General features: G+C 34.7%; 1 protein-coding gene and 1 pseudogene across 1 annotated transcript; both read left to right on the forward strand.

Moving 5' to 3' along the window:
• The first annotated feature begins 8,560 nt into the window (after positions 1–8,560).
• On the forward strand, positions 8,561–15,707 carry LOC115986455 (annotated as a pseudogene).
• A 2,101-nt stretch (positions 15,708–17,808) lies between these two features.
• LOC115987786 (transcription factor DUO1) lies at positions 17,809–19,468 on the forward strand. Its single transcript, XM_031111388.1, is given in 4 exon segments — positions 17,809–17,987; positions 17,990–18,050; positions 18,346–18,583; positions 18,830–19,468. Coding segments are annotated over 4 exon segments (936 nt in total). The 5' UTR covers positions 17,809–17,860; the 3' UTR covers positions 19,340–19,468.
• The last annotated feature ends 6,681 nt before the right edge of the window (positions 19,469–26,149 follow it).

Consider the following 26,149-nt stretch of genomic DNA (forward strand, 5'->3'; position numbering starts at 1 on the left):
GTACATAAACCTTAAGAAAACCTAAATTATGTTCTACAGCAGCTCTCCTGAATTTTTTCCTAAGGAGCCTTTAAATTGGTCAAGGAATCCTATTACAAGTTGAATTCCCATTTGGAGAAAATCTCAGGTTTTTAGGCTTCACTTAACCGACATTTATGGCCAATTTAACTTCATAATTCAGACTTTTGGTAAACTACAAAGTTGTAGCCCGTTAAGTTAGCTTTCCATCCCAACTTGAATCATCTTGATTGGATATCTGAAGCAAAAGTTATGCTCCGAATACTAACTGGTGCACAGGCTGGAATCCTAATCCGAATTGGACTTGGATTTGGTATAAATTTCCTTTGATTCCTTGCTTCAATTGGACTCGAATTTAATCGGGTTGGCTTTCTTTGACTTCATCATGGCCCCTGTAAAAGTGAAGTCCATTAGTTTTCTTATTTGCACAAATCCACTTATTTAATTTCATTATCCTACAAAAAACAAATTCACGCATTAAAATTCAATTAAGCACAAAATTGATTATTCAGCACTATTCCAAAACCAACTATAAAATGTATGAATTAATTCAAAATAAGTATGATAAGGCTTTCTAATCATGATATTAAATATGCAAAATTAAGCTATTATCAGGTGTTGTTACTAATATCAAAAGAACCAAAAAGACCACTTTACAAGCCACATTGCACAACCTAGGCACCCAACAAATAGAAACCTTAGGAGAAGATGCCAAGAGAGCTCGAGAGTCAGTACAAATAGATTTGATTCTCCGAAAGGGGGGGGGGGGGGGCTGATTCCCAATTAGAAAGAAGTTTGGAACAAACTAGGGAGTCTGATTCTATGATAATCCTCAAACTCCAAGTTAGCTGCTAAGGATAGAGCCCATTTATAATAGCTTCAACTTCTGCCTGAAGAGGGAATATGGTATTCACTCTCTTAGAACAAGCAAAAATTAGCTCTCCTCTCCAGTCTCTAGCGACAAATGCAATGGAAGAATAGCGAGAGCCCACAACAGCATCAACATTAATCTTAATTGAAGAAATGGAGGGGTCCATTGCTATGAAGGAGCCAAGGTAGCCTATCTTGAGACTAGGGACAAATGTTATTTTAATTTTTATTTTATACTAGACTTAGTCCACATAATTTTTGGTGCATGAAATTCGTAATTTTTAGTCTATACTAGACTTTAATTTATTTTATTTACTTTTGAGTTTAAGCTTAGCTTATTAGGATTGTTGTTTCGTACCAGCCAAATGGCCAAAAAAATTAACTTATTGTCACATATATTAAATTTAGTTTTTAATTTTACAAGCAACTCACTAAATTCTTCATTGAACCTACCAATCTGGATTTTGGAAGTAAACCCTTGAGGTGAGTTTTTTCTCTATTTTTTTTTTCCCCGTATATTTGATTGTCTGGAAGTAACATCTTTAGCTCAGCTCTATCCAAAATGATTAATATTCAAGTCTTCTAAGCTTGATATAGCATTTGAAGACACACAAAACTGTCACCAAGAGTAAAGTCATTGAATAAAATGATAGCCATATTACAACTTACGTAGGATAAAGCTAGGTTTAATCCCTTTTTCTATTTTTATTTTTTTATAAATGAATTGAGTGAGAATTTCATTGATCAACAAACATGTAAAGAGAGCAACAATTGTTGCAGCCAAGAGCAGCTAACAAGAATTAATCAAACACCGAAATATGGATTTTGAAAAATTGGGAAAGAGTCCTATTATTAATTAATTTTCATAATTCACATAAGACTTGGTTGAGTTCCAACAAGTGGTATCAAAGCTTGGTTAATTTAGTGAATGATTTATAAGCGTGAATTAATATTTATTTTTTATTTTTTATTTTTTTTTGAGAATAAAGTATGAATTAAAATGGATGAGACGTCTAGAACTATTATATAATTGGTTTGTCCTAGTGGAATCTCGGAGAGGATTATGTTTCATACAAGTTTGCAATCTAGACATACAAGAGTATAATAAATTAAGTTATGGAAGTAATTTATATTACTTCATATATCCACCTTCCAGTAGAAAGTAAAATAATAATAAAATAGAATAGTCTTTGGGAATGGGAGGTGGTATAGCGATTGATATCTCTATTCTTTTTTTTTTCTTTTTTTTTCCCAGTAAAAGTTTGATTTGATTGTGGTAGAACCATACCTTTTTTTTGTGTAGAATAAAAAATTAATTTGATTTTTTTTTTTTTTGGTGGAACAAAATGCTTTTTTTTTTGGAGTGGGATGTAAATCAATTAATTGCCAAATAAGTAATGTATTTCTTGTCTACAATGGAATTGGAATTGAATTATTATAAATAGACCATGCTTTAATAAATTTAAAAGACAAAGGAATAAATTAAGCAGATTTAAAATTACATTACTAAATTAAATTTTAGCCGAAATTATAAGGTGTAATTTGTAATTTACTTATATTTTATTTACAATTTAAGTGTGTGACTGTATTCAACTTATCAACCAAACCAATCTTCTAAATCCAGTGCCAAAACAAAGTTTGAAATTAAGGAAAAAAATATTGTTGAACATTCCTTGCATTCTCTTTCTTTGTATGGGCATAACTTGGGCTTTATAGCGGTGGGGGATGAGTCTGTCTTTTTGTTGGGTTTTCAATGGTGCATTAATGGGCTTTACATGGATTAATTAATTTATGGGTTTGACAATGTCACCACTACTTTGTAAAACAACCAACCCATCAACCACGTAACAATTTTCGGGTTTTTTATAATATAAATTTTTAGAACTAAATACACTCATCCTTTAAAGTTTAGCTTATAAGTAATTTATTTTATTTTATTTTATTTTTTATTTTTATACAAGATAGAATTTCTACTTTAACATAATCTAAGTGTATATATGTGTGAATCCTAGTCTTTGCTCCCCACACCTCACAAACACTCATACTTGTGGAGTGATCATCACACCAACGGTGTGGGGTGATGCCTATAAGTGATTTTTAATCCCTATAAGATGATGGCATATCAATTTTCATTTTGACTCTAGCATTTATGGCACTGAAACTGATCGTTTTAACTATGTGGCATCATCTTATAGGGACTAAAACTGATTTTTTTTTTTTTTTTTTGGATTGCTCTATTATGGAAGCAAAGACTCCAAGCTTTTCTTCACATGCTTGGAAAAGTATTACGAAAGGGAGAGATGTTATTAGAGAAGGTGGGCTTTGGAGAATTGGAGATGGAAGAGCAATCAGTTTTTGGGGAGATAATTTGATTCTTGTCAAGCATAGGCCAAAGATTGTATCAATCCAAAATATGGACATAGGAATGAAGGTATGGCAGTTTATAGACCAGGAAAATGGGGTATGGAAGGACGAGTTGCTTGACCAATGCCTACTAGATTTTGAAGCAGCTGCGTTGAGAAAAATACCTGTCTGTCGCACTCAATAGAGTGACATCTTAACCTGGACTTTTAATGCAGATGGGGAGTAAACCGTGAAGTTTGGATACCAATTTTTATTAGCAAGAATTCACAGGCAACAACCGGGTCCCTCAAGTTTCGATTCATTAAAACCATTGTGGCAGGCTATATGGCAACTGAAAGTACTTGGCAAAGTAAAAAATCTGGTTTGGAGAGCATGCCAAAACTCCCTTCCAACAAAGATGAATCTGGTGAAATGACGGGTTATCACGGATGACAGATGTGATCTATGCAAAGATGGAAGATGTTCATCATGCCCTGCACCTCTGTTTGAAACTCGCTGAATTATGGCAAGATGTCCCCCTATGGAATCATAGTAGATTGAAACAGTGTGATAACTTTATTGATTTACTTGGCCGCATATTGATTGAAAATCGGGATCCCACTCTCTTCTCAATGGTCATCTATGCAGTGTGGAACCGAAGAAACAATATACGCCTAGATAAACAAACTATTACACCGAGACAGCTTCTTCAACAAGCCAAGGATTGGTTTCAGGAGTTCTCGGCATTACTAGCAAACCCAGCTCCACAGTGGATCCCCCCAGCAGCTTCTTGGTGACCTCCAAACGCTTCATGGTATAAAATTAATTCTAATGGCATCGCTAAAGAAAACTGTGCAGGAATCAGGGCAGTGACAAGAAATGAGCAAGGCTTGGTGATGGCATCTCTCTCCCAAAAAGTTCCTTTGCCATTCACGATTGTAAAGGTGGAAGCACTCATAGGTTGAAGGGCAGTGGAATTTGCAGCAGAATTTGATTTGGATCGGATTATATTGGAAGGGGACTCCCTGATTCTCATCAACGCCCTATGAAGTGGCTGTAGATCCCTTGCACAGTTTAGTCACATAGCAATTGATGTGCAACACATTGTCTCCCAATCTTTCATTAATTTTAATTTTTCTCATGTAAGCAGACTTTGTAATACTGAAGCACATTCACATTCACTTGCACGAAGAGCTATTTGTTCTTCCCATATGATTGTCTTGATGGATGATGTTCCATTTGATGTTATTCCTATTCTTCAAGTTGATTTCAACAGCCTCCTTTATTAATAATATGCAAGGTCTTTCTTCTCAAAACAACAAAAAAAAGAAAAAAAGAAAAAAGAATTCTAGGTCTTAAAAAAATGTTCCCTTGAATTAGGTTTGTTAGGCACTAAAAAAGCCACAACTTTAAATTGCAGGAACTAATATTGATTATGTGTTAATTTTAGGGACAATGGTATATTTTAGTAATTTTTTTAGCATTTACAACTCAGTCCTTATGTTAATCTTACACTCAAATAAATATATTTTTTCAGCAAAAAAAAAAAAAAAAAAGGAATATATATATATATATATAGTGTAAGTGGGAATTGAACCCCAGATCTCTTCTTCAGAGCATTCACATCAAGAATGCTAAAAAATATCGGGGGTGTTTGGATTTGCTGTTTCTATAATTCATAACTCTGTTTCCATAACTCATAACTCAAAAATGGTGGGACCCATGACTCAAAAGGTTGTTTGGATTTCAATAATTCTGTTTCCATAATTTTGTTTCCATCATTCAATGGCATTTTGTAATTAAAATTACATATGGGTCCCACGGTCAGACTTTTTGCACTGACTTTATCTTTTTTTTTTTTTTTTTTTTTTTTTTTTTTTTTTCACAGATCTGTCTCTCTCTATTCCTCTCTTCTTCTTCTTCTTCTTTTTTTCTTCTTTTCTTTTCACTTTCTGGGTTTGGTTCTTCCTTTTTTCTTCTTTTCTTTTCTATTCTCCTTTTCTTTTTTTCTTCTTTTCTTTTCTTTTCACATTGGTTTCTGGGCTTGGGTTTTTTTTTTTTTTTTTTTTTTTTTTTTTTTTTTTCTTTTCTCTTTTCTCTTGTTTTCTTTCTTTTCTTTTCATGTGGTTTCTGGTTTGGTTTATGGGCTTGGGTTTTTTTTTTTTTTTTCTTCTTCTTCTTTTCTTTTTCTTTTCACGCTGGTTTCTGGGTTTGGTTTCTAGACTTGGATTTTTATTTTTTTTATTTTTTTTTTCACTGGGTTTCCATTCCTTTTTTTTCTTCTCGAGTTCGTCGAAGTTGTCACCAGTGTTGATGTCGAAGTTGTCATTGCTATTGATGTTGATGTTGTTGCTGTTGTCACTATAGGTTGTAGCGGCGGTTGCGGCAGTGGTTTTTTTTTTTTTTTTTTTGGTTTTTGGAAAAGAAAAATACTGGATAGCCTAATAAATTACTGGATAGCCATTTGGTTATATTATAGATCTAGGAAAAGTATGAAAATAAAGATCATGGTGGGCTTGATTAAAATATGTGTTAACATGGATGAAGAGAAAAGCAAAGAAAAATAGGGGAAAATGAAGAGAAAAACGAAGGGAAGAGGCAAGGAAAAAAGAGAGAGAGAGAGAAGTCAACTGACATTGGGTTAGTAGGTGGGTCCCACAAACAGTTGAAAAATATTGAGTGAGGACAAGTGAGTGATGGTGCCAAACGGGGTAGGGTGTTTTAAGTGATGAGTGACGGAAATTGAGTGAGGAGTGATGAGTGATCAAAAAAAAAAAAACTCCAAACAAGGCCATAGCTTTTAGCATCTCAAAATACTATTTTATCTATTTTAACACTCCACTTTATAATAAACCCAACATCAAAGGTTTTATTTTTTTTAACACTTCATTAAAATATTATTTATTAATGATTTATAATTCTTTTTTATTCTTACCACCCACTCACCTTTACCACCCAAGCCACCACAAACCTAGAATCAACAACCTCAATTGATCGGGCTCAACCCACGACACAACCAACTACCATTCTCACCCACAGCACAACCCATGACACAACCAACTTGAAAGTTCAAATATGTGTATAAAACACTCTTGAACGTTTAGACCCCCAACTACAAAACAACCAATTCAAGCTTTATGACAAACACAAAGTGTGCGGAAAATGAACACAAGCTTTAAACAGAATTGGTAAACAATCTAAGACAATTAAAATCACATCCACAGTAGAAAATAAAAGGCAAAGATTAAGGGAAGAGAGATGCAAACACAAGGACAACACACGATGTGTTATCGAAGAGGAAACCGAAGCGCTCGACGTAAAACCTCTCCGCCGTCCTCCAAGCGGTCAATAATCCACTAGAAAATGTAGTTGGGATACATGAACAGCAATAGACCCTCCAAGCCTAATCTACCCGATGTACCTAAGCCCTCCAAGCTTCTTACTCCAATGAGGTTGCGCCGAAACTTTTTCTTTTCTAGTTTACCGGATTCCGCTATAATCCATAGCATCTTCCAATGCTTCCCAAAACTCCAAAAACATTCAACACTCTAAATGGGTGTGGATAGTGTTTGGATAGAAATCTCCTCTCAATAGGTATGACAGTGAGAGAGGGAATGAGAAGAGACTACAAAAATTTCTCTCTAAGAATGAGTAGCTCTCTCTAATTGGGTGAGTGTTTTGAAGAAACCTCTCTTAGGATTTTTCTTTCTCAATAGCCACACATATTTTGTGGGAAAGAGGGGTATTTATACTAGTGTGAGAATAGAATGCGAAGAGTCAGTCTAGATTTTTGTCCTGTAGTGCTCCAGCTGGCATGACTGTTCAGCTCCTCTGCATGCTCTGCGTGTGTGCAACTTTTGGCGGCTTGCAAGCCGCGAGCCTCTCACGAGATCCAGCCGCGAGTCCCTGCTTCACTGCACAGTCTTGAGCATTTCTTCACACTCTCTCACACACGACCCTTACATGATTCCCACCTAAATATAGGGTTTCTAAGTGCCGTATTACAAGCAAATTTGTCATGGAATAAAGCCAACACATAGTTGATTAAATTCAACCTTACACAACTCAACCCACTCACCCTCACCACCCAAGCCACCACAAACCCATAACCAACAGCCTCAGCCCACCTTAACCCATCGACCTCAACTCATAGCACAACCCACAACACAACCAACCACGGCACCATCGAGACCCATTGGGCAACGCAACAACCCACTGCCGTTGAGAAACACCATTAAGCCAAAAACAACTAAGACCCACCAAATTAGACCCACAAAACCCACCAAATCAAACTCACGAACCACCGAACCACAATCAACGAACCACAATTGACGAACCTAGGCACGAGAGAGAGAGAGAGAGAAAAGAGAAGTAATTTTGTAGAGAGATGAGAGAAGTGAGACACATGTCAAAGAGAAATAAATAAATTAATTAAAAAACATAGCAACTTGCTATAGTAAATTGCTACTACTAACAAGTTTGTAAAAAATTTTAGGTTTAGTAACATTGGTGTAGAGGGTTTTGCCAAAATAGGAAATTGGCACCGTTTGCCAAACATTATAATTAGTAGGTCACATTTTCAAACTATATTTTTTACTAGCATCTTGAGTCTAGAAGACTCGATTTAGGGTTTATAAATCGAGTCTCAAATACTCGATTTTCATGGTCTAATCATGTCTGATGTGGTATTTTTTCCCATGTGGCGACCATCTGGAAATCGAGTCTTAGAGACTCAATTTATAAGAGCAATTTTTCTTTAGCCTTGACCATGAAATAAAACACCAAGAGTGTTGTTCATCCAAATTACACAAAATCTAAACCTTCGTTAGTGCATTCATTGGTAGAAAACCTCATGAGAATTCTTTGAAGCACCAGACCACGCCATCATCGCACCATCATGCGAGACCTAGGCCGCAGCGTGACCAAGACCCAGGTTGCGTGAGACCTAGGCTGCAGCGCAACCCAGGCCGCGAGAGACCCATGTCTCTTTCTGGGATTTCTTTTTTTTTTTGGGTATTTTTGGGAATGGCAAGATGAGAGACTTGAGACTTAAAATTTTTTTGGTTTGTAAATCGAGTCTTAGAGACTCGATTTTCAAGTGTACACAATGTGAAAAAAATACAACATCAGACGTGATTAAACTATAAAAATTGAGTCTCTTAAACTCAAGATATTAGTAAAAAATATTAGTTTAAAAATAATACTTACTGATGATATTGTTTGGCAAAAAGGTGTTAATTTCCTATTTTGACTTTTTTTTTTTTTTTTTTTTTTGGTGCTAAAATAGCTTTTTAGCATTTTTCATATTTTTAATGTAAATACTCTTAAACTCATCCCAAACTCTTGAAGATATCTCTCTCTCTCTCTACTCCAGTATCTCCATGGCTACTGTCAAGGGGCGGCGGCCACAGCAGGCCAACGTTAGCCACTTCTCATGGTGTCTCTTTTGGGTTCTCTCTTCTCAGTGAAGTCTAGCCCAGGCCTGAAAGGCTGAAAGCCCATGAGCTCTGCCACAATCGTAGGCAACAAAGCACACCGCTCCTCCTCTTCCTCCTCCTCTGTTTGTTCTTTAGTTTCCTTTGATTTATCTTTTCTCCTCTCCTCGTTTTTGATTTTATGTGGGTTTGGGGATTGGGTTCTAAACATGGGGTTTTGGGGTTCCAAACATATGAAATTGTTCATTGGTTGTCATGAAATTGTTCATTGTCTCACAGATAGAAACTGAAAACAAAAGTGAAGATAGAAAGAAAAAGATAAACAGACGGTAACTGTACATAGATATACACAACAAAACCACAGTACCACACCTCTCAACCAGCTTAAACCCTAATCTTAAACCCCCAGAGAAGGACCAAACCAAACCAAACCCACCACTTCTTCTTCTCCGGTCGTCCTCGGTTCCAACAAGCAAAATCCAAGGTACCCTTTTTCTCTTTCGGTTTTCCTTTACCCAAAATTGGATTGTTTTTATTATGTGCCATGATGAAATGTGTGTGAAATTTTGGGTAATGGATGATGGGGTATGATGCTCTGTTTTGTGTGTGTGTTCTAAGTGTATTTGTTGATATTTATGTTTGAATTGGGTAATTGCCATTTGCTTGTGTTGTGCCACCTCTTACTAAAATTGTTCAAGGATTCATTATCATACATGTCTTGCGCTTCTGTTTTTGCTTCTTTGGATGTTATGATATGTGTGTTTATGTTAGTTTAGTTCTCTTTCAACTTGGGTTTATTTTATTTATGGTTTAGCAATATTTTCCTGTAAGTGTCTCTTTGGTACAACTCATTTCTCCGTTTTTTTTTTTTTTTTTTGATTGCAAAAGTGGTACTTTACCAAATTTATTGAATTCAAACACAGCGATATTGAATTTTATTGTCCTTAGAAATGATAATTTTTCTTCATTAGTCAAGGGCAACCATGTGTTTGATTATAATTGGGATTCTAATATATTGCACATAAAGAACTGTACTTAAGTATTACTTGTTTGAAAAAGGTGTACCTAGAAAAAAAAAAAAAAACAGAGGTTTTCAAAAGATTAATCTTGTGCTTATTAGTGTTAGTTGGTACAACTTATTTTTTAGCTTTTTGCAAAAGTCATGTTTGAAAAAGGTGTACCCAGAAAAATGTGAGTTTTTATAAAGATTAATCTTTGGCTAATTAAGTGCCAGCTTGGTACAAATTTTTTTTTCAGTACCCTTTTGGAAAAATGGTATTTGAAACAGTTGTATCTAGAAAATAGTGAGGTTTTAAATAGCTATTGTTTGAAAGAACAGAAACAAATAGACCTAGTTGGTTGATTTGATATTATTGCCCTTTTATTTTTGTCTGTGTATGTTGCAGATGGCCAGGTGGGACGAGATTCTATCCCTTCCTGTACAAAATCCTCCAACCTTGGAATTTTCTGTGGCTGACCTTGTGTGGTCAAAGGTGGAAGGTTGGTGTGACAAAATCGATAGAGTTGCTCTAAATTCCCTTTGCTAGAGTGAATGATTTTGTAAAGGGTGAATCAGAAAATAAAGACTGTTCATCAAGAATTCATGTAGAAGCAAGGCGATGACGACGACGTCCAGAGATGACATGCAAGCCAAAGGTTGATGGCATTCTTGAATATATTCTGTAAGTTCAAACTTGTTCCTTTAGAGGAGTTCCTGGTAACTAGTACATCATGAGTTTTCACATAGCTTGTTGATTGTGAAGGTATTGGTGTTCCTTTGGTACTGATGACTGCCGTAAGGGTGGCATTGTACGACCTTAGTAGGACAACTTATGTCCCAAAGAAGAAAAATGCTGGCCAACCAAATACTAAGAGAGGGTGCACATGCCACTTTATCGTGAAGCGCTTAATTGCTGAACCATCAGTAGCACTAATCATATATACTGAAGATAAGCATGTAGATAAGAAGGGGTTGCCATGCCATGGTCCACAGGATACTAAGGCTGCTAGAACGCGTGCTATGTTTGCTCCATACATATCAGAGAATCTCCGTCTGCGGGTCTTATCTCTACTACATTTTGGGGTTTCTGTGGAGACAATAATGCAAAGACACAGTGAATCAGTAGTAAGACAAGGTGGGCCAAGTAACCGTGATGACCAGTTAAGCCATCAGTATATTTGAAGACAGGAGAGGAGCATCCGATGTTCTACATATGAACTTGATGCAGATGATGTAGTCAGCATCAGCATGTGGGTTGCAAGCCATCAGAATCATGTTTTCTTTTATGAAGATTTCTCTGATTCAGAACCTTTCACTTTGGGCTACATCATGAACTTGATGCAGATGATGCAAATGTCAGCATCAGCATGTGGGTTGCAAGCCATCAGAATCATGTTTTCTTTTATGAAGATTTCTCTGATTCAGAACCTTTCACTTTGGGCATTCAAACAGAGTGGCAGTTACAGCAAATGATTCAGTTTGGCAATTGCAGCCTTCTGGTTTATGATTCAAGGTTTGGAACAAACAAATTGAAGGTCTGATTTTATTTCATTATTTTATTTTTTAATTTTATGTAGACTAAGTCCTTATTATCCTTAGAAACTAAGTGTGTGCTTTTTGCAAATTCATCTAGTATGCGATTCACAGTCTTGTTGTATTCAACTTGGATAAGAAGGCAATCCCTGTAGCTTGGATTATTGCACCAAGTTTTGCAAGTTCAGATGTGCATAGATGGATGAGGGCTCTTTACAATAGAGTTTGCACAAAAGATCCTTCTTGGAAATTGGCTGGGTTCATTGTTGATGATCCTCTAGTTGATGTCCTATCAATCAGGTTGGTTGGGAAGTTGACCACTCACATTCCAAACTGTATATTAATAACTATATGATTTAATAAACATTTGGTAGAAAATTGTTCCATGGATCATATTGGCTTATAGGGGAGAAATTATTCAGTCATCTAAGAGGACCAGTTCAGCAATGCCTATTGGTCCTTTCACTCAATAATAAAATGCCCTGTTTTTACCTGTCCAAAAACTAAAATAAAATAAAATTCCATGTGTTCAAACTAATTAAGTCAAATCCTAATCACAACGTTTACTAAGTAAAAATAAATAAATAAATAAATAAAAATCCACGGCAATACCTACTATCACCGCTGCCTCCTTCAACTTTCACACCTGCAAGTTCGTTACACCACAATGCTGGTGTGGGTTGGCTTTTAGTTTGCTTTATCCGAGTGTTCTTGTGTAAGGAATCTGCAAACACCAGAGTTGAAGAAGGCAACAATGATGTTAGCTGTTCTCGTGAAAGGTTTTTATTTATTTATTTTAATTCAATTTCGTGATTAGGGTTGTGATTAAGATACACATGAAATTTTATTATTGGATGGGAGGACCATTAGGCATTGCTAACATGGTCCTCTAGGAGGACTTAATAATTTCTCCATATAGAGGTGGTGGTGTAGACACCAAATATGCCCATTAACCTGATTGATCACAGTTAACATAGATTGATGCTAATGGATGGTAACACTTTTTAACATTTAATTTAAAAAAAAAAATTTAAGGTAATCAATTTCAATTTATTTCCTTTCCTTCTATGATGTAGTTTGGGAGGCCTATTATAAGGCTTTGAAAATGCAGTTGATCCTAAATTAATGAAATTTGTTTTGGAAGATTACTTCTAGTGCTTGGTGATGATTCCAAGGAAGCCTAGATTCCTAGGTTCCTACCTTTATCTCTCCATTATGTTTTGGAAACATGCATCCTCTCCCTCACAAGAGGGTGGACCCCACAAGTATACTCTCTCCTTAATCTCATGTTTGGTGATGATTCCAAGTAACCCTAGGTGTCGATTCATACTTCTCTATTTTCTACTTTCATCACTTAATGGTGATTTCAAGCAAACCCTATGCGGTGATTCCTAGGGTCCTACCTATCCTTTTGTTCTTTTGTTTCCTAAAGCACCAGGTCCCCTTTTGAGAGTTCATTGTCCTGCATCAATGGGAAGTTGGTTACACAATAACTTGATTCGCATGTTTATAAAGCACTTGCTTGAGTTTTATCATAAATATAGGTAGGGTTTTGGTACACAAAATCAAAATCAGTGACCAACCCTTAACATTCCCATTTCAAAGCTCCTAAATATAGGATGTACATGCTTATTGATTCAGACCATCTTGTTGATGCTCCATCTCTTATTGTATTCTATGGCTCAAAAGTAGCTTTAGTAATGTGTTTCTAACCATTGGAACTATTATATTTCATATAAAGTTGCATATGACAAAAGATTTGCATTGATCAAGCTGAAAGGTCAAATTAACAATAATTTTTGGGGGTTCTAATCCAATATATGAGTTTGGCTTGGGTAGCCTGGATTAATAAGCATGCGAAAATTTACTGTAGTGGAGCCAGACCTTTTAGCGTGGTGGCTGTGATTTCTTCTATATTCTTAATGAATTGGACATGCTTGAATTGTTGAATTTATATATGCTTTATGCATTTTTATCAGGGATGTGTTTGAGTGCTGTGTACTGATATGCTTCTGGCGGGTCTGTCATGTGTGGCATAAAAACTTAGTAAAGAAATGTTTGGAAACTAAGATGCGAGTCGAGATATCAAGATAGCTTGAGCAGGCAGTGGATAACATCTGCCGAGGACAAGGAACTGTTAATTTGTTTGAGGATTTATTGCAAGATTTTATTGATGAGTCAGATTTTACTTTAAGGCGATATGGTATCCTAGAATAGGTTGGTCACTGTCTTTTCTAAATGGAGGAATTCTTTCCCTTGTGTGAGGGAAGTGAAAAAATATGTCGTTTTGCAGTCTTCCACATTCACTGCCAAACTGCTAATTCACACTGTTGAATAGGTGACCATTTCTTAGAATGGACCACTAACCTCCAATTATTGATCAAGATTTGTTTTATGTATGAGTGTGTATGTGTAGGTATGCATTTATGTATGTTTGTACTTGGTTTGGGGTTCCTAAGATTTGGTCACCCGATGAATTAGTAATCTTAATTATTAAAGATCAACTTGATCATATGAGGTGAAAGATATGAAGTCTTGCTCTGAAATAGTATGGAGTCCATTGGCTTTTCTATGTGAGTCTGTTTTCTTTTATTAAGAAATTACTGACTTGAGACTTTGTTCTGACTCAGAAGCATGGACTGTGGCACTAAAATCTCTTCCACTTGCCAGCCAGGAGACATGTGCAGCAATGGAGTTTTACCACGGACCTTGGTGTTTATCAACGTGCTGATTGGTTGGTTGATAAGTTGGGTACAAAAGTGTATTCTTACTTCTGGCTTAATGAGTACTCGGGGAAGGATGATTTTGCACGATATTGGAAAGATGAGAGGATGAGTGGCTTAACATCTTGGTGCAATGCATTGAAGATTCCAGACTCTGATGTTGTCATACAAGGTAGATGTGCAAAAGTTGCCGACCAGCTTGTTAAGGATAAAGTATATGTTTTCTGGAATCCTGGTTCACAGTTTGGTATTTGGAATTGCACTTGGCAGAAATGGGCAATATGTGTGAGCATATGTTCAGAGTTACTAATCTTTGCCGTAAACGAGGGTCTACTATGCCATCTATCGGCATATTCCAGTACCACAAGGCATTGATTGACATGCTACACTGCCCACCCCATGATTCTTTGATTCATGATCATGCTATTTCTTTAGCAGTTTGTGTACAGAAACAGTTAAATGTACTTGTTGATTTAGATAGCAGTCAGACTGCTTTAGATCCCATTCAGAGTCAAACTGTAGATAACATCGAGCAATAAACTGTTGAGATGGTTCTTACTAACCAAGATACAGAATTAGTAAATGAAAAGTAACTGTATGAATGAGGATGTAACAGCTCATGATGAGAATTGTGGGGCTGTAAATGATGCTCCTCGCGTTATTAACGGTGATGTGTGTGATGAACTGAATGATTTAGCTACTAGTGGAAATTGCATCTCTGGTGAGAATGTTGGAGAAGAAATTCGTTGTGCCAAGATGGATGTTGAGCCATCGTCCGTATATATATCCCCGCCTGGACTAAATTCTGTTGATGAGGTTGTTGCAAGCAATGTCTTTTCAGGGAATGGAAACAGAGGTTTGGACAATACAAGAAGCAAGCATCTCCCATCCAAATTTGATTCCAGTGATGTAAATGAGTTTCAAGATAAAGATTGCGATGAAAATATGATGGATGTGGAGCCACTATCTATTGATTTTCCTCCATCAACTAGGGAGTTTCTGGAGCAATGCATAGTGACCCATCAAGATGGTCTTGCAGATAATGAAAAGTGGGAACGAAGGAATGGAATTGAAAAGTGGGAATGACAGCATGGAAGAAAACCTACTCTCCGCGGATAATGATGTCCAAGATGATGGTAACATTTCAGATGATTCTGGTAATGGTCATGATGCAAAGGCAGTTGACAGCATGATGACTGAATAGTCAGAATTGCCGCTAAGATGCTTATGGACAGCACATTGCATTGAGGACAACAACCTCCACAGATTTCAGCTCATGAAACCGGTTTTTGTGAGAAACCCTTTTTAATTGCCGGCTCTTTTTAGATTAGATGTAAATCTCAGAAGGGTGCTGGAAATAGAGACTCTGAAAATGAGGTAATTTGTCAGCAATTAGTTGCTATTGGTGTCAATGGCACTGCTGGAGAGAACTATTTCATGGGGGACTTGATGCATGCCTCTCCGGCAAGTACAGGGTCCATCAAACACTACAGGGTCCATCAAACACTACGGGGATTCTGGTGTTGCAGTTAGTAATGGCTGAAATTGGTGCTCCATCTCACACATTTACTTGATGTAAATATTTGTCAATCAATCCAATTGTTTCAATTTTGCTGATTTACCTGAGTATTTTTTTTCTAATTTATATCTTAATAGTTACACATGATCTCCAGAAGTTGTCTATAATGGCCAACATATTATGATCTTCCATATGGATGGGGCAAGAAAATGCCTCAGTTTTGACAAGATTGGGAAATATGACCACATTATTAATATTGGCCTAAACTTATGATTGACCACAATTTTTTAATACTAATTTCTTGGATATCTTGTATCATTTCTGCCTTTTAACACAAAATCCATTGTTGTCAAACAAGCATATTTCCTGTACCGGGAAGAAATAATTTCGTTGCCATCTTTGCTAGTTTATTTACACACTGCTTTGCTTTTCTGTAGATAAACACTAGAAATTGTACATTGCCCAACTGGAAAATTGTTTTGTCTTTGGAAAAGTCGAAGGGTGTACTCAAGTTATTTGGAATAATAACCAGTCAACCACAGGAAACGTTGATATATATATAAATCTAGTAAGTGCTAGTTCTCTTAGCAACCTCATTTAGGAGGAAGGAGTAAAATGGAAAGAAATAAAGAGAATAATTTTAAAATATTCTTTACATCCTTTGTTCGGGAATTTTAATGGAATGAATAGAAAATTCATTCTTTTATTTGAGAGTTTAAATAGGAGAGAATGAAATGACTAAAAGGGAATATCAATTCCTCTCTATTTCATTAAAACTTTAAATCTTCACCCTCTCGAAATTGAGAGGAATTGGAATGAATAGAATTAGATTTAATAAATTTTTTACAAAAATTCCCAAAATATCCTTATATATTCAGCATTTTTTTTTAAAATAGGGGTCTAATGGTAATATTGTCATAAAATAATTTCATTTATTTTTTTCTATATTACTCCTAAATAGGATTACTTACATTTCATTTCATTTCCATTCTTTTATTTTAAAATATCCAAATAAGATTACTTAATTCCATTCTATTTCATTCCTTTGTTTAAATACATTCCATTCAATTCTTTTTCATTTTTTTTTTATAATTCCATTCTATTCTCTTATGAACTCTCAAATGAAACCTTAATGTGGGTTTGAAAGCAGCTTTTTATCACTTATTTATTTACTAAAAATTGGTGTAAGTATAATTGTGTATATATATAAAATAAAATAAGAAGTGAAAGTTCTAAAAATTTGTGTTTAAAAAAAAACCTATTAAAACTGATTGGTAAATGAAGTTATTGTTTCAAAATTAAAATTAATATTTAAGAGGTTGATTTTAATTTTCAATAAAGTTATCATAACACGTGAATAAAGCATAAAATATGTTACATATATCATATAAATGCTCAATTTAAATTGATAGCTTATAAATATTTCATTTACTCAGTAATATATTATTCAATTTTATAAAAAAAAATATAGTATCTAAAAAACATTTATGATTTATTCAATTTTATATAAAAAAAAAAAATTGTCTCTCAAAAAAACATTTATGATGTTAAAAAAATCGAAAGTATGAAATTGAATCAAGAAATATTCTATAATTTTATTTGAGCTTTAAAATTTTCCAATTACTCAATAATACATGAATTATTCAATTTTATATCAAATGTAACATCGAAAACAAAATTTATGATACTAAAAAATCTATAAAAAAAATTGAATTAATTTTTTTTCCTTAATTTTAAGTTTAGTAATATTTTAAAAAATGTTAAATTTTTTGCTCACCTTTCATTCAAAATAGCAAACACATGTATAACTACGTTCAAGCATGTATGTGTAATTAAATCAATTTTGAGAAAAGAAAAAAAGACCTCAATTATAAACTAACTTGAATTTGTATCATTAAAAAAAAAAAAAAAACGATTTGTTGCTATTCTGAGGACTAAATAATATACTAAATTTTTATTTGATAAACGGAAAAAGTTATTTAAAAAAAAAAAAAGAAATACCAAACTCAATTACGTATAAAGCAAGCAAGCAAGCAAGTCTCGTAATAAAAAAAAATAAAAAATAAAAAAATTATAAAGCAAGCAAAGGGTTGGGCGGGAGGGCTGTCCCTTTATTTGAAACAAGGGCTATTTCTGTCTTTTCTCATTACCATTATCGAAACTGGGCTTATTTAGTGGAGGGTAGTGGGAATAACTGCCTTAACCGTCAAAGATAAAAAGGCAAACACACACTCAGAAACAGTGTTTCAGAACCAAAAAATAAATAAATAAACACAATACTTAGTGAAAAAAGCCTTTCAGAGAACTTAAAAAAAAAAAAATTTATTTTGTTTCCTTAAAAAAAAAAAAAAAAAAATCCTTAGAAAAGTGAAAGGGTTTGTGAAAAATGTTTGGAATTTGAGAGTGAGAAGAAAAAAAAATGGAAGTGAAAAGAGATGAAGGTATAAGAAAAGGGCCATGGAAGGCAGAGGAAGATGAAGTGTTGCTAAACCATGTGAAGAAGTATGGTCCTAGAGACTGGAGCTCCATTCGATCCAAAGGCCTTTTGCAGAGACCGGAAAGTCGTGCCGCCTTCGTTGGGTCAATAAGCTTCGACCCAACTTGAAGAAGTAAGCCCCCATTCTCTTTATTTTTATATGTACAAGTTAACGAGATAGAATTTTGTTGATGGGTTTCTCTCCAATTGGGGTTATATGTACAAGAATGTATGTAATTGTGTATGCAAGTTCCTCACATGTAGTGGTATTTGATGAAAATTTTGATCATGGTTTTTTTTTTTTCATTTTTTTTTCCAGTTTGTTGTCAAGACTATGTTTTGTCACTTCTATGATGTACAACATGATGCTTTAGATGGATGTTCTCTAACATTTTTTTTTTCTGGCGTGGGGTGTGTCTTTCCCTAAGTGGGTGCAAATTTTCAGTAGAGGAGGAGAGGGTGGTGATAGAGTTGCAGGCACAGTTTGGGAACAAATGGGCGAGAATCGCTACATATCTGCCCGGAAGAACTGATAATGATGTGAAGAATTTTTGGAGTAGCAGGCAGAAAAGGCTGGCAAGGATTCTGCAGACTTCAGGGACAGCCAACAAACCACAGAAAAACAAAAGGGCGGTTCAGACTTGTCATGATGTTTCTGCTTCGCAGGTAAATGTATTTTGAGAACCTTTTTTCCCTCTTAAGTTAGACTTATTTTGATTTTAGGGTGTTTGAACCAAAATCATATGTGTTCTCTGGGTTTTTTAAAAGTAAACATTCTTTGCAGGAACTTGGAATTTTAAATAAGTTTTTGTGTTTTATTTGCATGTGAGAAAATGCCATTTCACAGGCATTGGTTTATTGTTCTGATTTTTTAAGTTTGATTGTTGGATAATTTAGCTTCTTTAATTTTAGGCTGCAAAGTTCAGTTCTTCATCTGAGGGAGAATCTTCATCAAAGGCTCAATCAGGCTCATCATCCTGCATAGAGAACTATGAAATGATCAAAATGGTGCCATTGACGGATCTTCTTAACCCAAACTTGGTTTATTTCGGAAAAGACCTTGCACATCAAGAGTTGTCCCAGGATGAGAAGAACTCATGCACTGAGTCCCAATCACAAATCCCATTTTCTGAAATCCCACAACCCAAACCAGACCTCACATTCTCACCAGAAAGTCAAGAACTCTTGGCTAAACTTGAAGACCCCAACATTTTTGATATGTTTGGAACATTGGATGCTTGTGAACTTGGAAATGGAGCACAACTTCCCATTGGGGCACAATTATTTGAACCAGTAGGAAGTTGTAGAAGTGATGCTAAGGAAAATATTGACGACCCCATTACCCCAGACAGCTTCTTTGATGACTTCCCAACAGATGTGTTTGATCATATTGAGCCTCATCAAAGCCCCTCAGAGCGATAATTTGTCATAGCCATTGTTGTTATCTTCTGGTGTTAGAGGCTGAACTTTGTAGTTGTGACTTTTAGTTAGAAATTGACAAGGTCCTTGTGGCATTGTAATTCTTGTAACTACTATTATTTGTATTAAGACTCTGTGGCTTACATATATAATAGTTTGTTAATTTGCTTCTCTAGTCTGTTAATGTTCATCTAGTCACCAGCATCCTCATTATTTACATTTTTGTTTGGATTGCAACTAAACCCAGGGAAAACAATTGCCAAAGCATGTTGTAGATCTGCATAATGTAGAGTAAGTTCCCAACAACTTCAAATATTTATCCTCTAAAAAGAGCAACATAGATGGTGGCAACTATCACCATTTCATGCTTGTAAGCTCCTTGCAAAAGAACAGATCGCTAAGTGCGTTAAAAGAGATGTTAAAGCTCGGATGGACACTGGCTCCATTTATAATGACTCATTCTTAATAATCGTATGTAGGAATCGGAGCCTCAATTCTAGTATCCTTAAAGTCCAAGTGATGGAATGGACTGGACTCAACTAGGATCCAGGGGATCTGAATGGCACTGTTTGTATGCATAATGGATTTAACCATTAATCCTTAGTGTGTACTATTGAGGCTTGTAGGCTACCTTCTGTATTGGCTTGTCCACTGAACTTTGCAGGGGGTATTTCTTCTTTGCTGCTTTGGGTAGTTTCTTAGGGGATTGAGAATCTCTTTGTACAGGGAGTTTTGCTGTAACTGGGATTTTCCTTTGTTACTTTGCAAGATTTTAGGCTGTGTGTATCTATTAAGGCTAGGTATCAGAGAAGCTGTAATTTGCTGTACTGTATGATGCAGATCTTGCTCTGCTGTCTACTGGTTTGGCTTTTGCCAGTTTTCTCTTTTGTTGAATAAAATTTCTTTCTGATTCCTCAAAAATATATATATATATATATATATTGAGAAAATTTTGGCATTTTCTGTAATACAGTTGAAATTTATACCATCATTTGGATTTGTTTTCACAGTGACAATCCTATGCTTTGTTTTTTATTTCAACATTTTGTGAGGCCTCTTCCTTTTCTTTCTTTTGTTTGTGGTTGGATTTGATATAAGTAATAGCTGCTGCGCCATTTTATGAAGGTATGAACCAGCATTCAAGAACTTAGTCAGTCATTACTCAGGAGAGTAGATTCGCAGGCACTATGTTGAATGTTTTGGCTTGGTAGGCTTAACAGTGTTCTTGGCAGAATTTATTGTTTTGTGCGGGATATGAAGTGCTTGGATAAGCACGTAGGTTGGATGCAGAATTTTAAGAAAAGCCACTTCCATGCATAACTTTTTAGTGCTTTAAATTCTTTGGTATCAATAGGGCTAGATAAAGTGCTTCCGAAAACCATCATAATCACACTTGAATTCAAGTGACCTACTAGTCACTTTCCTATTGGAGTCATTGGACAGAGTTGTAAGATTTCAAGTCTCAAAACTTTTTTTCTTCTTTGGCATTGTTACTATTTGCTGTTTTATCTCAATATACTAATAAACGGTGTCTCCATATTACAACTCCATTCCAAAAACTTGAGTCAGAAAGAAAACTCAACCATGACAAATCAAGGAAGAAACTGAAAGTGATTACTTTCTTAAGTTATTTAATTAATCACAGTTGCACAGCACATGCAGTTCCCAATGAAAGAAGACCTAGGCTTGCACTTCTCTTTAGTCTTTACCTTTTGGTGCAGTTGATGCAGCTTCCTCACTAGATGAGTTATACAGTTCTCTACTTGCCTTTTTAGGAACAGCTTGGTTTTCTTGTTTCTTTGGTGTGACTACAATAGCTGCTTCCTCTTCCATCAAGAAGCCTAGGAATGTAATTTTTGACTTCTCAGTAGTTCTTTCCAATGTGATAACTTTCTCTTCCACAGGCATTGCTTGATACCGTTAACATCTGTTGGCTGTACTTGTACGGTTGTACAGTTGTACCTTGTACCCAACTGGGTTTCCAAGACTAATATCAGCCTGGCTTGATGAGCCCTCCATCTATAGCCTTATCCTGAAGCAGTTGTGGCATTTGATCCAGACTCTTCGCCACTAGCTTCTCGGAGATCAAGATCAAAGCTTGGTGATTTTCACATATGAACATGAGTGTTCTTTTTATCAGAACTGGACTTATAGCTAAGCCTTCCCACACTTTCTTGTGCTACAGTACTCCAATTTATAAATGCAGATACGTCACCTTGACACCTTTGACACCTTCTACACTGGACTGACTAGCTGAAGTTCTAGTTACTGTTATTGTCAACTCAACTGCAGAGATTAAATTTTCTATGTTCAAGCTTGTGGAATTGAAAGTGGAAGCTTTCACAACAAAGAAATCATCACATATTTCTTGTTTCATCTCAGGGATAGGCTTAATGATGCTTTGAATAATAGTCTCCTTCTAAGTCCCTGCAGCTTTCTTCAGAATTCTTATTCTGGTTGCTAACAAGCTTGTCCTCAAATTAGAGTATTCTTAATAATCTTATATTCTTTTGGCAAAAAATTAAAGCTAGTTCATGGAACACCATTCATCATTCTGTTTTTGTTTTGCTTTTTTCCCAATCATCCTCGAAGTTTTAAATCATTTAACTGACACCAAAAGATAAAAAGGGACGTTTCACAGACCCGGTGGATAAATAAAAGTAGAGGAAGAAGATGGGGCAAAAAAGATCCAAACAACTGAGAGTCTTAAAATAATTTTTCATTATCGGGAAAATTTTATAATTTTCAGAATGCATCTTTTACAAGAAATAATCAGTACACGCGTCTATATTAGTACTTTAATCTGAATGGATCTGGTCATTCCATTACCCAATCCATGTTGCTTCCCCTGTAAAATAATTCTGTGTAGCATGATAATGAAGGTGTCATAAGTGCAATACTCAAGCTTTGGCAATAACAATGTTGGCATCAAAACAGGCCTTGCTGTGCAGTGTTAGTTGCTAGGAAGCACAGCACTTAATTTGGGGTGTCGTAACCGTCGTGTCATATTATAATTTTTAAGAAATTGCTTGTATCACCGTATCATGTTATAAATTTTTAGAAATTGCCCGTGTTGCCATATCGTATCTGTGTCCATGCTAATTGTATTCTATCTACTCAAAGTTGAATCTTATAGTGCAATATATTTTTTCATATTGGTGTTATCAAATGTCAGTATATTGCACAGTTATAATATGCTCATCCTACCATACATACTAACGATGCACATTGAATGGAATACACTTATGGTCTCAATTCACATGATTTTCATCGTTATCTTCTTTTTTTTCAATTCTTTTTTTCCCAAGGGTTGGCCAAGTAGTTCCTAAGACTCATGATATCTATGAGATCCTGATTTCAAAATATCTTACTAGCATCTTAGGGTCACCTTCAAGGGAATCCTCCCTATAATAACTTGGTGTGTGTGGAATGGGAGGACTACATACACCCAAGAGAATAGTCAGATATTCGAAGAGGTCTAGATAACCTTTGTCTATGAAAATAAATAAATAAATCCAATAAGTCATCTTAAACAATTTTAACTAGTCCTAGACCCGTAAAATGCGAGGAAAAATTTGACGATTTTTTTTATTAAGTGAAAAATGAAAATGATAGACGAGACTAATAAGTGTTAGTCTCAAATCATTCTTAAGATGGTGTGATTATTTTTTAACAAAATATAGTTGATACAATATATTAGATTTCAATTAAACTATTTATATTTGTTATTTGAAAGTGTTTTAAATTTTGTAAGTTTTTTATTTTTTATTTTATTTTTTAAGAAAACATAAAACATTTTACGTTCAATTATTATATAATTAAGGCGAGATATTTTTATAAATAATTTAATGTGTTGTTAGAATTTGTTTCTAGTACTGCTTACAATTCATCCTCTATACATTTTGAATGGCCTAAAGAGGAAACATATATAAGTAAATCCATAACTTATTAAAAAAAAAAAATACAAGAATTTAAGTAAATAAGAAAATTTTAATTTTATTAAGAACCTACTAACATTGCCCTAAGAATATAACATAATTGTCAATGAAGCAATTCTTCTTTTTACATAAACCTCTCATCCCAAAGCACCATCGAACAAAATGGATTGAAGTGGATTGAATGGACCCAAGTGGAATAATGGACTGTACTAGACTAAAGTTGAACGAACAGATCAAAATGGAATTAATGGGCCAAAATGGACTGAAGAAGAATGGGTTCTCTTTTTGTTGTTTACTTTCCTGTTAAAGGGACCAAATGAACCAAAAAGGACCGAAATGGACTGAATTAACCGAAGTGGACCGAATTATCCAAAGTGGACCGAAGTGGACTAAATAGACCAAAACAAACCAAAGTAAACTTAAGTGAACTAAATGAACCTAAGTAAACCGAAATGCTATGTTATTATGTCTCAACAAGAGCTAAACATAGCAACAATAAATTTTTGATGGCAAAGCAATGAATGACTTTATTTATTTTTCGTATTTTTTCAAAAAAATAATAAGAAATTTTATTGATGTAAAGAAAGAAGAGCTGGTGGCAAAAATGGTACAACCATTCCCAGTATCCAAACAAGAGCATCTATTATCCACACTAGGAACTTTTCAGGATTAAGAGCAATCATAAACAAAGAATTTGCTACCTAATTAGTTTATTTTATTCTATTTTATCAGACTACCTAATTAGTTACTGTCATGTTTGTTGGATAAAGAAAAGTGTACAGCAATTATGCTTCTTTTTCTTTCTTTTTTTGGGGGGATGGGAGCAATTATGCTTCTTGAAGAAAAACCAAACAAACCTTGAAATTATCGTCTCCCATTCATTCATCGAACATGTTATCTTTAAAATTCGTTTTGTCTGAAACTTTTTCTAAAGAAGAGTTTTGTCTGCAACTTGATGTGACTTTGATTTGCATTATAAATTTAAGAGATTTGACTTTATTTTAGTACTTTTAAAAATCAGCTTTATTTTATTTTAACGAAAATTGTCATATCATTCTATTAACAAAATAAAATGTAGGGATTAAAATTCACTACCACTTAATATTATATATTTATTTTCAGTGCTTTTTAGGCATAAATGTTCTTTTCGTCCCCATTTTGGGGGTCATTTTTCTTTTGATCCCTACACATATCTATTTTATCACTTTTAGTTCCTCTCTAATCCAACGCTTGCTTGTTATTTTTTAATCCTTTCCGTCACTCAACTAACAGAAAAAGCTGACGTGGCAAACGGAGTACACTGTTGACACAGTAAATACTGACGTGCGAATAAAATAATAATAAAAAAATTATTTATTATTTAATAAATGTCAAGTCAGCATAATAATATAATAATAATAAATGCCACCTCAGGTTCATGTCAGTTTAGAATTTTAAATTTTAATTGATCAATTTAAAAAAAAAAAAACAGAATTAAAAATAAAAAACACATGAATTTAGATCTAACATCCTCTTCATCAAGAACACAGAAGAGCACAACCTAGAAAAAATCATACAAACCCAGAAAATCAAACACAAGAACACAAGAAAATCAAACTTAGAAAAATCATAAATGAATATAGAAATTAAATAAAAATAATAATAAAAAAGTCTTCTACAAGCTCCAAGCTCTCTCTCCGTGAATAATATAGAAATTAGAATCTCTAATTTATCAATTTCTAGTCTCCAAGCTCTCTTTCTCTTGGTGAAAATCTCAAGCGCTCTCTCAAGGTGAAGGTGGAGGTGGCTGATGGTGGTTTTGGGTTAAGTTGGATCGGAGGTGACTGAAGGTGGTTTCCGTTGAAGGTGAGCTCTCTCTCTCTCTCTCTAAATCCATGGCCGAAATCCCAACTCTCTCTCTAAATTCATGGCCGAAAACCCAGCTTTCTCTCTCTCTAAACCTTAGCCAAAACCCAACTCTCTTAGACCGAAAACCCGGCCTTTTCTCTCTCAACCTTGGCCGAAAACCCAACTCTCTCTCTTTGTAAATCTGTGGCTATTTGTAGTTTCTGATCTTGGGTTTTGTTCATCGATTTGGGATTTGAGTTTTGAGTTTGGTTTCTTAGAAAGCATAAGAAAATCTATGTTGAGTTTTGTGTTTGGGGCCAAAAAATCTGGGTTTGAGTTTTGTCTTTGTGTAATTGTTGAATGTCTTTAAGTTTTGTCTCTACGTAATTGGTGAAAAAAAATTGGGTTGAGTTTTGGGTTTGGGTTTTGAAATTTTGTCTATGTAATCGTGGGTTATGATTTTGCTGATATGGGTTTCCACCTTGTTCAGATTTGGTTATAATTGTTGTATTCATGGGTTGCTGTTAGATTCAAAGCCCAACTTTAGATTTGTTTTGTTTCTTTTCTGTGTTTGAGAGAGAGAGATGAAGATGGAGAAACCAACGAATTACCAGATCTAAAGAGCTTTATGATGTTTCTAAGTTTGATTTTCTTGTATTCTTGTGTTTGATTTTTGGATTTGTATGATTTTTTCTGGGTTGTGCCTTCTATGTTCTTGATGAAGAGGATGTTAGATCTAAATTCATGTGTTTTTTTATTTCTAGTTCTTTTTTTTTTTTTTAAATTGATCAATTAAAATTTAAAATTCTAAACTGACATGGATCTGAGGTGGCATTTATTATTATTTTTTATTATTTTATGCTGACTTGGCATTTATTAAATAATAAATAATTTTTTTATTATTATTTTATTTGCCATGTCAGCATTTATTGTGTCAACAGTGCACTCCGTTTGCCACGTCAGCTTTTTCTGTTAGTTGAGTGACGGAAAGGACTAAAATAACAAGCGTTAATTGGATCAGAGATTAAAAGTGGTAAAATAGAAATGT

Source organism: Quercus lobata, chromosome 4 (assembly GCF_001633185.2).
Source record: "Quercus lobata isolate SW786 chromosome 4, ValleyOak3.0 Primary Assembly, whole genome shotgun sequence".
In the NCBI taxonomy this organism is placed as follows: domain Eukaryota; kingdom Viridiplantae; phylum Streptophyta; class Magnoliopsida; order Fagales; family Fagaceae; genus Quercus; species Quercus lobata.